This window comes from Saccopteryx bilineata, chromosome 4 (assembly GCF_036850765.1).
Source record: "Saccopteryx bilineata isolate mSacBil1 chromosome 4, mSacBil1_pri_phased_curated, whole genome shotgun sequence".
NCBI lineage: Eukaryota > Metazoa > Chordata > Mammalia > Chiroptera > Emballonuridae > Saccopteryx > Saccopteryx bilineata.
The window spans coordinates 21242108-21254573 of NC_089493.1; the positions used below are offsets into that span (position 1 = coordinate 21242108).

Below are 12466 nucleotides of genomic sequence, written 5' to 3' on the forward strand. Positions count from 1 at the left end.
AACAACAACAACAAAAAATTAGTGGATCAAGTTGTAAAGTCTGTGGGTGTTTCTTGATTTTGAGAGGTTAACTTCTTCCTTTTTCTTTTCTCTCCCTCTTCCTGGTCGGTGACTCTGTACCCCAGGCTCTGCCCCTGTGTCACTCTTAGGTAGGGATTTGCAGTTGATGGGATTCTATGGCAATGTCATATAATTGGCTTTAGTCTTGCTGGAAGTAAAGGCTTGTTGGCGTTTGCAGGGTCCAACGATGAGAGAGTTTGCTTTCCTGGATTCTCTCTCCTAGTCCCCCCTTTCTGAATTAGCAGTCTGGTGATCCAGCTATAAGGCTGCAACTGCTTCTGCCTGGGGAGTAAGAGGCTCAAAGAGCTGGGAAATCCCCACTCTATCCCCACTCAGTGCAAGGCTTTGGGAAAGGCTCTGACAGTCAGGGCCTCCAGTGTAATCAGGTGGGAGTGGGAGTCAATTGTTGTCAAGGTGACTGTTCAGCGCCTATCATTTAGTTGGACCTCTCAACCCAGGCTTTCCACGCTTTGTAGCCTGTTTTTGCAGGGAAGAAGAGGCACTAGTCTCTGCTTACGACTAGAGTAGTATAGACCTTATTATCTGCCAAGTCCTTCTTGTTAGCGTTTATCCCTGAATATAGAGGCTCTATCAATCAGAATTTGCCCCCGCCCCTTTAGCGAGAGGCACTAAAAAATATCACGCCTCTTGTCTTGGATCGCTGAACTGAGAGAGATCTTATCAATTAGAACCGAGGGTGCGCAGATTTTATGGGTTAAGCTAATTTCAGTGATTGTGTCGCAGCTGTGCTTCCGAAGGTATTTTAGGCTGCCTGCGCGCACCCCTCCCCCAACGCTTGATTGTTAGCTTGAATGGCTGGGTGAGGTGCCCCGCCCACGGAGAGAATCTCCCAAGCCTCTCCTGCTCACCCCGCCGCTGGCGGCTGGACCGCACCAGGCGCAGGATAATGGAGCCCCCTGGGTGTGCGGGCCAGCAGGGCGCCCTGGGTGCGTGGAATGCCCAAGGCACGCGCGCGAATGGGGCGCTCCGGGTACCGGTGGCCGGCGACCCCCACTCGCAGTGTGCGGGCCGCTGGGAACATCAGCGGTGCTCAACTGGACCGGGCGCGCGCTGCTGCTTGCGGCGGCTCGTGGCGGCCGCTCGTGGTGGCGGTTCGCGGCGGTCGCTCGCGGCAGCCGCTCGCGGCGGCGGCTCGCGGCGGCTCGCGGTTCTCAAGTATATGGGCTGACTCACCACAGGCGCACTTCCTTGCGGTTTGAAAGAACGTCCCTGTGGTAGATTCCTCCACACCCTCGTCTCTCAGATTCAAGTGATAACAGTCCTTTCGCTATCAGTTTGTGTGGAACTCCGGAATGCTCCGAGGATAAATTTTTCTGTTTCTAGTTGATAAATTTGTTGTGATTTAGGGGAGAGCTGTCGGACGCGCTGCTCACGGCGCCATTTCCGTGACGTCCTGACTTGGACATCTTTACTTTGGTAGTTTTAGGACTAGGGTTTAGAGTTTGTTAGGATACTTATCGGTAGCTTTCGATTGTTTCAGCCTAAGATAAAGAGATAACAGAACCAAGTACATAAGAAGACACCTTGTGGGAACTTTTCCTGGACCATGTGATTTGTTTTGGTAGTCGTAACTTGCTAGCATGAATGATATGATTAAAACTAAAGCAGAGAACACTATCTTGACATCATTCATTTACTCTTTCATTCTGTTTCTTTAGTTCCTATGTCTTGGGAAAGTGCCTATGCTTGGACACGGTGATGAGCAAAAACCTTGCCTTTTTTTGGAACTTATGATCTAGCGCTGGAGCTAGATAGTAATTAAATAAGTGCATAAACACATCCATAATTATGTGCGGAGATGTGTGCTCTAACAGAAGGAAGCATAGGCTATGGGACTATACAGAGGGTCCTGCCCCAGTCAGGGAAGGCTTCCTGAAAATGAACTTTAGCTGATGAGCTGAGATCCAAAGGTTGAATGTCATTCAAGGTAGAACAAATATCTTGGCAGGAAGGAAGATGGCACCTATGAGTAAATTAAAGAAGGCCATTTGGCCAAAGAACTATGAAGCACTGAGACCATGTACTGCCTTGTAAGGAAGTGACAGCTATTTTGAAAAGATTACCCCGGCTCCAGTGTAGAAAATAAGAGTCAATGTGGGTGAACTGATTAGGAGCATATTGCTGTCTTGTGGGTATGAGATGATGGTCACTTGGAGTAGGAGAAATGGAGTTGGAAAGAAGAGGGGTAGATTTAAATGCTGTATGGTGAGCAAAATGAAAGGTCTTGAAGGTCAGATGGCCATTTGGGGAGGGTGGGAATGAGTGAAATGGAGGTGTCAAAGACCAGGCCTAGGACTCCGGTTTGCAAACTGGGAAAATCATGATGGCAGAGCCTAAGTGAGTAGTCTCTTGTTTATGCGCTCTATTACCTGCACTCCCTTCTCTTTAATTGTTCTTCCTTATTTATTATTATTATTTAATTTTAATTTTTTGTATTTTTCTGAAGTTGGAAACGGGGAGGCAGTCAGACAGACTCCCGCATGTGCCCGACCAGGATCCACTCGGCATGCCCACCAGGGGGCGATGCTCTGCCCATCTGGGGCATTGCTCTGTTGCGACCAGAGCCATTCTAGTGCCGAGGCAGAGGCCACAGAGCCATCCTCAGCGCCCGGGCCAACTTTGCTCCAATGAAGTCTTAGCTGCGGGAGGGGAAGAGAGAGACAGAGAGGAAGGAGAGGAGAAGGGTAGAGAAGCAGATGGGCGCTTCTCCTGTGTACCCTGGCCGGGAATCGAAGCCAGGACTCCTGCCCGCCAGGCTGATGCTCTACCACTGAGTCAACCAGCCAGGGCCTGTTCTTCCTTATTTTAAGTCCATTTTCATAAGATGACCTTTAGCTACACATGACTGTGTGCTTCTTAATGGCCCGGTGCATGAAGTCTTATCTGTCTCCCATGTTACATTGTGGGCCACTTGTTTCCCAGCACAATGGTGGCACTGATTAGTTGCTCATTGTGCACTTGTTGAAACGAATCAGTTTGTTGTTTTATTATAAGTTATAGTATACACATGCATATAGAGATTAATATTTACAATTAAAAGTACAATGATATGAATGAAAATCCATTTAACCACCAGCCAGGCCAATAAATGGATCATTATTATACCCTCAAAGCCCCTTTTTATATTACTTCTTTCCCCAAGTGCTATCAGTGATTTTGACATTTATGTTAACCATTGTCCTAACTGTTCTTTTAAATAATATTTTTACTACTTGCATCATGTTTAGTATTGCCTGCATTTAAACTTTATCTAACTGGAATAATGCTCTAGGCCTTCTTTTATAACCTGCTTTTTCCATTTGATGTTGTTTTTGACATTGAGCCTTACTAGTGCGTAGGTAGGTTTGATTATTTCATTTTCACTGCTGTAAGATGCGTTACTGGAGGGATATATCGTGGTTTATTTATTTCCATTCTCTTTTTAACTGGACTTTGGTTTGTTTTCAGTGTTGTCATTATGAACAATACTGCTCCATGGTTCCTGGTGCACGTGGGCAAGAGCTTCTGTGCAGCGTCGGCTGGCACACCGCAGTGTGTGGTCTACTTGAATAACATTGTATTGTAACACAGTCATGTTCATTTGTTATGGCTACTTTTGTGCCACAGTAGAAGAGCTGAATAATTGTGCAGAGAACATAAAACTCAAAAGCCTGAAATATTTGCTCTTGTACCCTTTACGGAAAAAGTTTGCTGACCTCACCTTTTCTAGCATGTCTATAAGAAGTAGAATTATCGGATGATAAAAATTAGAGATGTGATGGTTAATGTTATATATTGCTTTTTAAAAGTTTTTTTTTGGAAAAATATTTTATTTCTTTCAGAACAGACATTAATTTTATTCAATTTTTTTAAAGTGAGAGGAGGTAGTAAGATAGACTCCCACATGTGCCCCAAGCAGGATCCACTCAGCAAGCCCTGTCTGGGGCCAGTGCTCAAATCAACTGAGCTATTTTTAATGCTGAGGCTGACATGCTTGGGCCAACCAAGCTATCCTCAGCGCCAGTTGAGCCACTGGCTGTGGGAATAGGAGAGAAGCAGAGAGGGAGGGGAAGAGAAGCAGATGGTTGCTTCTCCTGTGTGCCTTGACTGGGAATCAACCAGGGATGTCCATATGTCAGGCCGATGCTCTATCCATTGAGCCACTGGCCAGGGCCTATTTAATCTTAATGACATTATAAAATGTGGACATTATTATAAGGAACAATTTTTTATTATTACCCTCAGTGAATCTTCATGGAAGAATTCAACAGAATCCTGAGTGGATAACTGTGTTTTGCCTTTTCCAGCTTCATGCTTTTCATCAGTCCATCCGAGACCTCAGCAGTGAACAAGTTCGCCTTGGAGATGACTTCAACCGAGAACTTGCCAGAAGATGCAGGTAAAGTCAGAGCGTGATTTTCGTGGGAGGCATGAATTGTTTGAAGAATAAAAAAGGTTCTATAATTGACATGTTTACATGAATTAAAAGAAAAGCTACTGGTTTGGTTTTTCAAAATTTTATTTAGACAATTAATTTTAATGGGGTGACATTGATCAATTAGAGTACATCGATTCAAGAAAACATCTCCAGATCATTTTGACGTTTGATTATGTTGTATACCCATCACCCAAAGTTCGATTGTCATCCGTCACCTTTTATTTGGTTTTCTTTATTCCTCTTCTCTCACCCCTCCCTTCCTCTCCCCCTGGTAACCACTGCACTCTTATTCATGTCCATGTATCTCAATTTTGTGTCCCACCTATGTATGGAATCATATAGTTCTTAGTTTTTTCTGATTTACTTATTTCACTCAGTATAATGTTATCAAGGTCCATCCATATTGTTGTAATGATCCGATGTCATCATTTCTTATGGCTGACTTGTATTCCATAGTATATATGTACCACTTCTTCTTTATCCAGTCATCTATTGAAGGGCTTTTTGGTTGTTTCCATGTCTTGGCCACTGTGAACAATGCTGCAATGAACATGGGGCTGCATGTGTCTTTACGTACCAGTGTTTTTGAGTTATGGGGATATATTCCCAGTAGAGGGATTGCTGGGTCATAAGGTAGTTCTATTTTTAATTTTTTGAGGAACCACCGTACTTTCTTCCATAATGGTTGTACTACTTTCCATTCCCACCAACAATGGATGAGGGTTCCTTTTTATTCACAGCCTCTCCAACCCTTGTTATTACCTGTCTTGTTGATAATAGCGAATCTAACAGGTGTGAGGTGGTATCTCATTGTAGTTTTGATTTGCATTTCTCTAATAACTAATGAAGATGAACATCTTTTCATATATCTATTAGCCATTTGTATTTCTTCCTGGGAGAAGTATCTGTTCTTGTCCTCTTCCCATTCTTTTATTGGATTGTTTGTTGAGTTTTATGAGTTCTTTGCATACTTTGGATGTTAGGCCCTTATCTGAGCTGTTGTTTGAAAATATCATTTCCCATTTAGTTGGCTGTTTGTTTTGTTGTCAGTTTCTTTTGCTGTGCAAAAGTTTCTTAGTCGATGTAGTCCCATTCATTTATCTTTGCCATCACTTCCCTTGCCTTCAGAGTCAAATTCATAAAATGTTCTCTACGGCCAAGGTCCATGAGTTTAGTACTTATGTTTTCTTCTATGTAATTTATTGTTTCAGGTCTTATTTTTAGGCCTTTGATCTATTTTGAATTAATTTTGGTACAAGGGGACAAACTGTAGTTGAGTTTCATTCTTCTGCATGTGGCTTTCCAGTTTTCCCAGCACCATTTGTTGAAGAGGCTTTCTTTTCTCCATTGTGTGTTTTTGGCTTCTTTATCAAAGATGATTTGACCCTATATATGTGGTTTTATTTCTGGGCTTTCTATTCTGTTCCATCAGTCTGAGTATCTATTTTTCTGCCAATACCGTGCTGTTCTGATTGTCATGGCTCTATACAGAGGTCTCAAACTCGCGGCCCATGGGCCGCATGCGGCCTGCCCACCAATTTTGTGCGGCCCGCAGACTAATCAAACTTTGTGGATTAGTCTGCGGGCCAGTCTGCGGGCTGCACAAAATTGGGCATGTGGCCCGCGGGCCTGAGTTTGAGACCCCTGCATATAATTTGAAGTGAGGTATTGTAATGCCCCAGCTTTGTTCTTTTTCCTTAGGATTGCTTTGGCTATTTGGGGTTTTTTATAGTTCCATATAAATCTGATGATTTTTTGTTCTATTTCTTTAAAAAATGACATTGGAATTTTGATGGGAATTGCATTAAATTTGTATATTGCTTTGGGTAATATGGTCATTTTGACTACATTTATTCTTCCTATCCCAGAACAAGAAATATTTTTCCATTTCATTGTATCTTTTTTGATTTCCCTTAAAAATGCTTTGTAGTTTTCATTATATAGGTCCTTTACATTGTTTTTTATGTTTATTCCTAGGTATTTTATTTTTTTTTTGTGGCAACCGTAAAAGGGATTATTTTTTTGAGTTCGTTTTCTGATGTTTCATTGTTGGCATATAGGAAGGCAATAGACTTCTGTATATTAATTTTGTATCCTGCGACCTTACTGTATTGGTTTATTGTTTCTAATAGTCTTTTTGTGGAGTCTTTGGGGTTTTTGATGTACAGGATCGTATCGTCTGCAAACTTTCCCAACATGAATGCCTTTTATTTCTTTCTCTTGTCTGATTACGCTGGCTAGAAAATCCAGCACTACATTGAATAAGAGTGGAGAGAGTTGGCAGCCTTATCTTGTTCCTGATTTTAGAGGAAAAGTTCAGTTTCTTGCCATTTAATATGATGTTAGCTGATGGTTTGTCATAAATGGCCTTTATTATGTTGAGATATTTTCCTTCTACATCCATTTTGTTGAGTGTTTTAAACACAAAATGATGTTGTATTTTATCGAATGCCTTTTCTACATCTATTGATAGGATTATATGGTTTTTGTTCTTGGTTTTGTTGATATCGTATATACCGTGGCCAGCAAACTGCGGCTCGCGAGCCACATGGGCTCTTTGGCCCCTTGAGTTTTTAGCAAAGGCCTGCTTAGGAGTACCCTAATTAAGTTAATAACAATGTACCTACCTATATAGCTTATGTTTAAAAAATTTGGCTCTCAAAAGAAATTTCAATTGTTGTACTGTTGATATTTGGCTCTGTTGACTAATGAGTTTGCCAGCCACTGGTATATTACATTAACTGTTTTACGTAGGTTGAACCATTCTTGTGATTCCAGGAGAATCCCACTTGGTCATGATGAATTATTTTTTTAATTTGTTGTTGTATTCGATTTGCTAGTATTTTGTTTAGGATTTTAGCATCTGTATTCATTAGAGATATTGGTCTGTAGTTTTCTTTTTTGTGTTGTCCTTGCCAGGTTTTGGTATGAGGGTTATGTTGGCCTCATAAAATGTGTTTGGGAGTATTGCTTCTTCTCCAATTTTTTGGAAGACTTTGAGTAGAATAGGAATCAAATCTTCTTTGAATGTTTGATAGAATTCACTGGTATAACCGTCTGGACCTGGACTTTCATTTTTTGAAAGGTTTTTGATAGTTGTTTCTTTTTTTTTTTTTTTTCATTTTTCCGAATCTGGAAACGGGGAGGCAGTCAGACAGACTGCCGCATGCGCCCGACCAGGATCCACCCGGCATGCCCACCAGGGGGCGATGTTCTGCCCCTCTGGGGCGTAGCTCTGTTGCATCCAGAGCCATTCCAGTGCCTGAGGCAAAGGCCACAGAGCCATCCCCAGCACCCGGGCCATCTTTGCTCCAATGGAGCCCTGGCTGTGGGAGGGGAAGAGAGAGACAGAGAGGAAGGAGAGGGGGAAGGGTGGAGAAGCAGATGGGTGCTTCTCCTGTGTGCCCTGGCTGGGAATCGAACCCGGGACTCCTGCATGCCAGGCCGACACTCTACTGCTGAGCCAACTGGCCAGGGCCGATAATTGTTTCTATTTCCTCTCTGCTTATGAGTCTGTTTAGGCTTTCTGCTTCTTCATAACTCAGTCTAGGAAGATTGTATTGTTCTAGGAATTTATCCATTTCTTCTAGGTTGTTAAATTTGGTGGTGTATAGTTTTTCATAGTAGTCTATGATAATTCTTTGTATATCTATGATATCTGTGGTGATTTCTCCTTTTTCATTTTGGATTTTGTTTATATGAGTCCTTTCTCTTTTTTCCTTGGTGAGTCTTGCCAAGGGTTTGTCAATTTTGTTGATCTTTTCAAAGAACCAGCTCCTTGTTTTATTGATTTTTTCTATACTTTTTCTGTTCTCTATTTCATTTATTTCTGCTCTGATTTTTATTATTTCCTTTCTTTTGCTGGTTTTGGGTTGCCTTTGTTCTAGTCCTCTTTTTCTAGTTCCTTAAGATGTGATGTTAAGTTGTTTACTTGGGCTCTCTTTTGTTTGTTCATATAAGCCTGTAGTGATATGAACTTCCCTCTTATTACTGCTTTTGCTGCATCCCAGAAATTCTGATATGTTGTATTGTCATTTTCGTTTGTCTGGATGTATCTTTTGATTTCTGCGCTTATTTCTTCTTTGACCCACTCATTTTTTAGAAGTATGTTGATTAATTTTCACATTTTTGTGGTTTTGTTTATTTCTTTTTTTTTTATTTTTTATAATATTTTTATTTTTTTAATGGGGTGACATCAATAAATCAGGATACATATATTCAAAGATAACAAGTCCAGGTTATCTTGTCGTTCAATTATGTTGCATACCCATCACCCAAAGTCAGATTGTCCTCTGTCACCTTCGATCTTGTTTTCTTTGTGCCCCTCCCCCTCCCCCTTTCCCTCTCCCATTTCCCCCTCCCCCCCGAAACCACCACACTCTTATCAATGTCTCTTAGTTTCACTTTTATGTCCCACCTACGTATGGAATAATGCAGTTTCTGGTTTTTTCTGATTTACTTATTTCGCTTCGTATCATGTTATCAAGATCCCACCATTTTGCTGTAAATGATCCGATGTCATCATTTCTTTTGGCTGAGTAGTATTCCATAGTGTATATGTGCCACATCTTCTTTATCCAGTCATCTATTGATGGGCTTTTTGGTTGTTTCCATGTCCTGGCCACTGTGAACAATGCTGCAATAAACATGGGGCTGCAAGTGTCTTTACGTATCCATGTTTCTGAGTTTTTGGGGTATATACCCAGTAGAGGGATTGCTGGGTCATAAGGTAGTTCTATTTTCAGTTTTTTGAGGAACCACCATACTTTCTTCCATAATGGTTATACTACTTTACATTCCCACCAACAGTGGATGAGGGTTCCTTTTTCTCCACAGCCTCTCCAACATTTGCTATTACCTGTCTTGCTAATAATAGCTAATCGAACAGGTGTGAGGTGGTATCTCATTGTAGTTTTGATTTGCATTTCTCTAATAGCTAAAGAAGATGAGCATCTTTTCATATATCTGTTGGCCATTTGTATTTCTTCCTGGGAGAAGTGTCTGTTTATATCCTCTTCCCATTTTTTTATTGGATTGTTTGTTTGTTTGTTGTTGAGTTTTATGAGTTCTTTGTATATTTTGGATATTAGGCCCTTATCTGAGCTGTTGTTTGAAAATATCATTTCCCATTTAGTTGGCTTTCTGTTTATTTTGTTATCAGTTTCTCTTGCTGAGCAAAAACTTCTTAGTCTGATATAGTCCCATTCATTAATTTTTGCCTTCACTTCTCTTGCCTGTGGAGTCAAATTCATAAAATGCTCTTTAAAACCCAGGTCCATGAGTTGAGTACCTATGTCTTCTTCTATGTACTTAATTGTTTCAGGTCTTATGTTTAGATCTTTGATCCATTTTGAGTTAATTTTTGTACAGGAGGACAAACTGTAGTCCAGTTTCATTCTTTTGCATGTGGCTTTCCAGTTTTCCCAGCACCATTTATTGAAGAGGCTTTCTTTTCTCCATTGTGTGTTGTTGGCCCCTTTATCAAAAATTATTTGACTATATATATGTGGTTTTATTTCTGGACTTTCTATTCTGTTCCATTGGTCTGAGTGTCTATTTTTCTGCCAATACCATGCTGTTTTGATTGTCGTGGCCCTATAATAGAGTTTGAAGTCAGGTATTGTAATGCCCCCAGCTTCATTCTTTTTCTTTAGGATTGCTTTGGCTATTCGGGGTTTTTTATAGTTCCATATAAATCTGATGATTTTTTGCTCTATTTCTTTAAAAAATGTCATTGGAAGTTTGATGGGAATTGCATTAAATTTGTATATTGCTTTGGGTAATATAGCCATTTTGATTATATTTATTCTTCCTAGCCAAGAACAAGGTATATTCTTCCATCTCATTATATCTTTTTCGATTTCCCTTAACAATGGTTTATAGTTTTCATTATATAAGTCCTTTACATTCTTTGTTATGTTTATTCCTAAGTATTTTATTTTTTTGGTTGCAATCATGAAGGGGATTATTCTTTTGAGTTCGTTCTCAATTGTTTCATTGTTGGCATATAGAAAGGCTATTGACTTCTGTATGTTAATATTGATTCCTGCGACCTTACTGTATTGGCTTATTGTTTCTAGTAGTCTTTTTGTGGATTCTTTGGGGTTTTCGATGTATAGGATCATATCATCTGCAAAAAGTGATACCTTTACTTCTTCTTTTCCGATATGGATGCCTTTTATTTCTTTGTCTTGTCTGATTGCTCTGGCTAGAACCTCTAGTACCACATTAAATAAGAGTGGAGAGAGTGGACAACCCTGTCTTGTTCCTGATTTAAAGGGGGAAAGCCTTCAGTTTTGTGCCATTTAATATGATGTTAGCTGATGGTTTATCATATATGGCCTTCACCATGTTGAGATATTTTCCTTCTATACCCATTTTGTTGAGAGTGTTAAACATAAAATTGTGTTGTATTTTATCAAAAGCCTTTTCTGCGTCTATTGATAAGATCATGTGGTTTTTGTTCTTTGTTTTGTTGATATGGTGTATTACGTTAACCGTTTTACGTATGTTGAACCATCCTTGAGATTCTGGGATGAATCCCACTTGATTATGATGTATTATTTTTTTAATATGTTGTTGTATTCGATTTGCTAGTATTTTGTTTAGTATTTTAGCATCTGTATTCATTAGAGATATTGGTTTGTAGTTTTCTTTTTTTGTGCCATCCTTGCCTGGTTTTGGTATGAGGGTTATGTTGGCCTCATAAAATGTGTTTGGAAGTATTGTTTCTTCTTCAATTTTTTGGAAGACTTTGAGTAGAATAGGAACCAAGTCTTCTTTGAATGTTTGATAAAATTCGCTGGTATAGCCGTCAGGGCCTGGACTTTTATTTTTGGGGAGGTTTTTAATGTTTTTTTCTGTTTCTTCCCTACTAATAGGTCTGTTTACGCTTTCTTCTTCTTCTTGACTCAGTCTAGGAAGGTTGTATTATTCTAGTAATTTATCCATTTCTTCTAGGTTGTTGAATATAGTGGCATAAAGTTTTTCATAGTATTCTACAATAATTCTTTGTATATCTACGGTGTCCATGGTGATTTCTCCTCTTTCATTTTGGATTTTGTTTATATGAGTTCTTTCTCTTTTTTCCTTGGTAAGTCTTGCCAAGGGTTTGTCAATTTTGTTGATTTTTTCAAAGAACCAGCTCCTTGTTCTATTAATTTTTTCTATAGTTTTTCTGTTCTCTAATTCATTTATTTCTGCTCTGATTTTTATTATCTCCTTTCTTCGGCTGGTTTTGGGTTTTCTTTGTTCTTCTTTTTCTAGTTCCTTAAGGTGTGAAGTTAAGTGGTTCACTTGGGCTCTCTCTTGTTTGTTCATATATGCCTGAAGTGATATGAACTTCCCTCTTATCACTGCTTTTGCTGCATCCCATAGATTCTGATATGTCGTATTGTCATTTTCATTTGTCTGTATATATCTTTTGATCTCTGTACTTATTTCTTCTTTGATCCATTCATTTTTTAAAAGTATGTTGTTTAGTTTCCACATTTTTGTGGGATTTTTTCCCTCTTTTTTGCAGTTGAATTCTAGTTTCAAGGCTTTATGATCAGAAAATATGCTTGGTGCAACTTCGATTTTTCTGAATTTGCTGATGTTGTTTTTGTGGCCCAACATATGGTCAATTCTTGAGAATGATCCATGTACACTGGAGAAAAATGTATACTCAGTCACTTTGGGATGAACTGTCCTGTAGATGTCTATCATATCCAGGTGCTCTAGTGTTTTGTTTTAGGCCACTATATCTTTGTTGATTCTCTGTTTGGATGACCGATCTAGAGCTGTCAGCGGTGTATTGAGGTCTCCAAGTATGATTGTGTTTTTGTCAGTTTTTGTTTTAAGATCAATAAATAGCTGTCTTATATATTTTTGTGCTCCTTGGTTTGGTGCATATATATTAAGAATTGTTATGTCTTCTTGATTCAGTGTCCCCTTAGCCATTATGAAATGGCCATTTTTGTCTCTGAG

At 39.7% G+C, this 12466-nt stretch overlaps 1 protein-coding gene across 5 annotated transcripts in view; it reads left to right on the forward strand.

Annotated features, from left to right (window-relative positions):
- The window catches only part of CEP128 (centrosomal protein 128), a 447508-nt gene that overhangs the window by 50021 nt on the left and 385021 nt on the right, over window positions 1–12466 (forward strand). For all 5 annotated transcript variants that reach the window (XM_066276450.1, XM_066276451.1, XM_066276454.1 and 2 more), the window contains one exon: window positions 4368–4459. In XM_066276450.1, the coding sequence (XP_066132547.1) occupies window positions 4368–4459 (92 nt within the window). The remainder of the gene's footprint in view (window positions 1–4367; window positions 4460–12466) is intronic.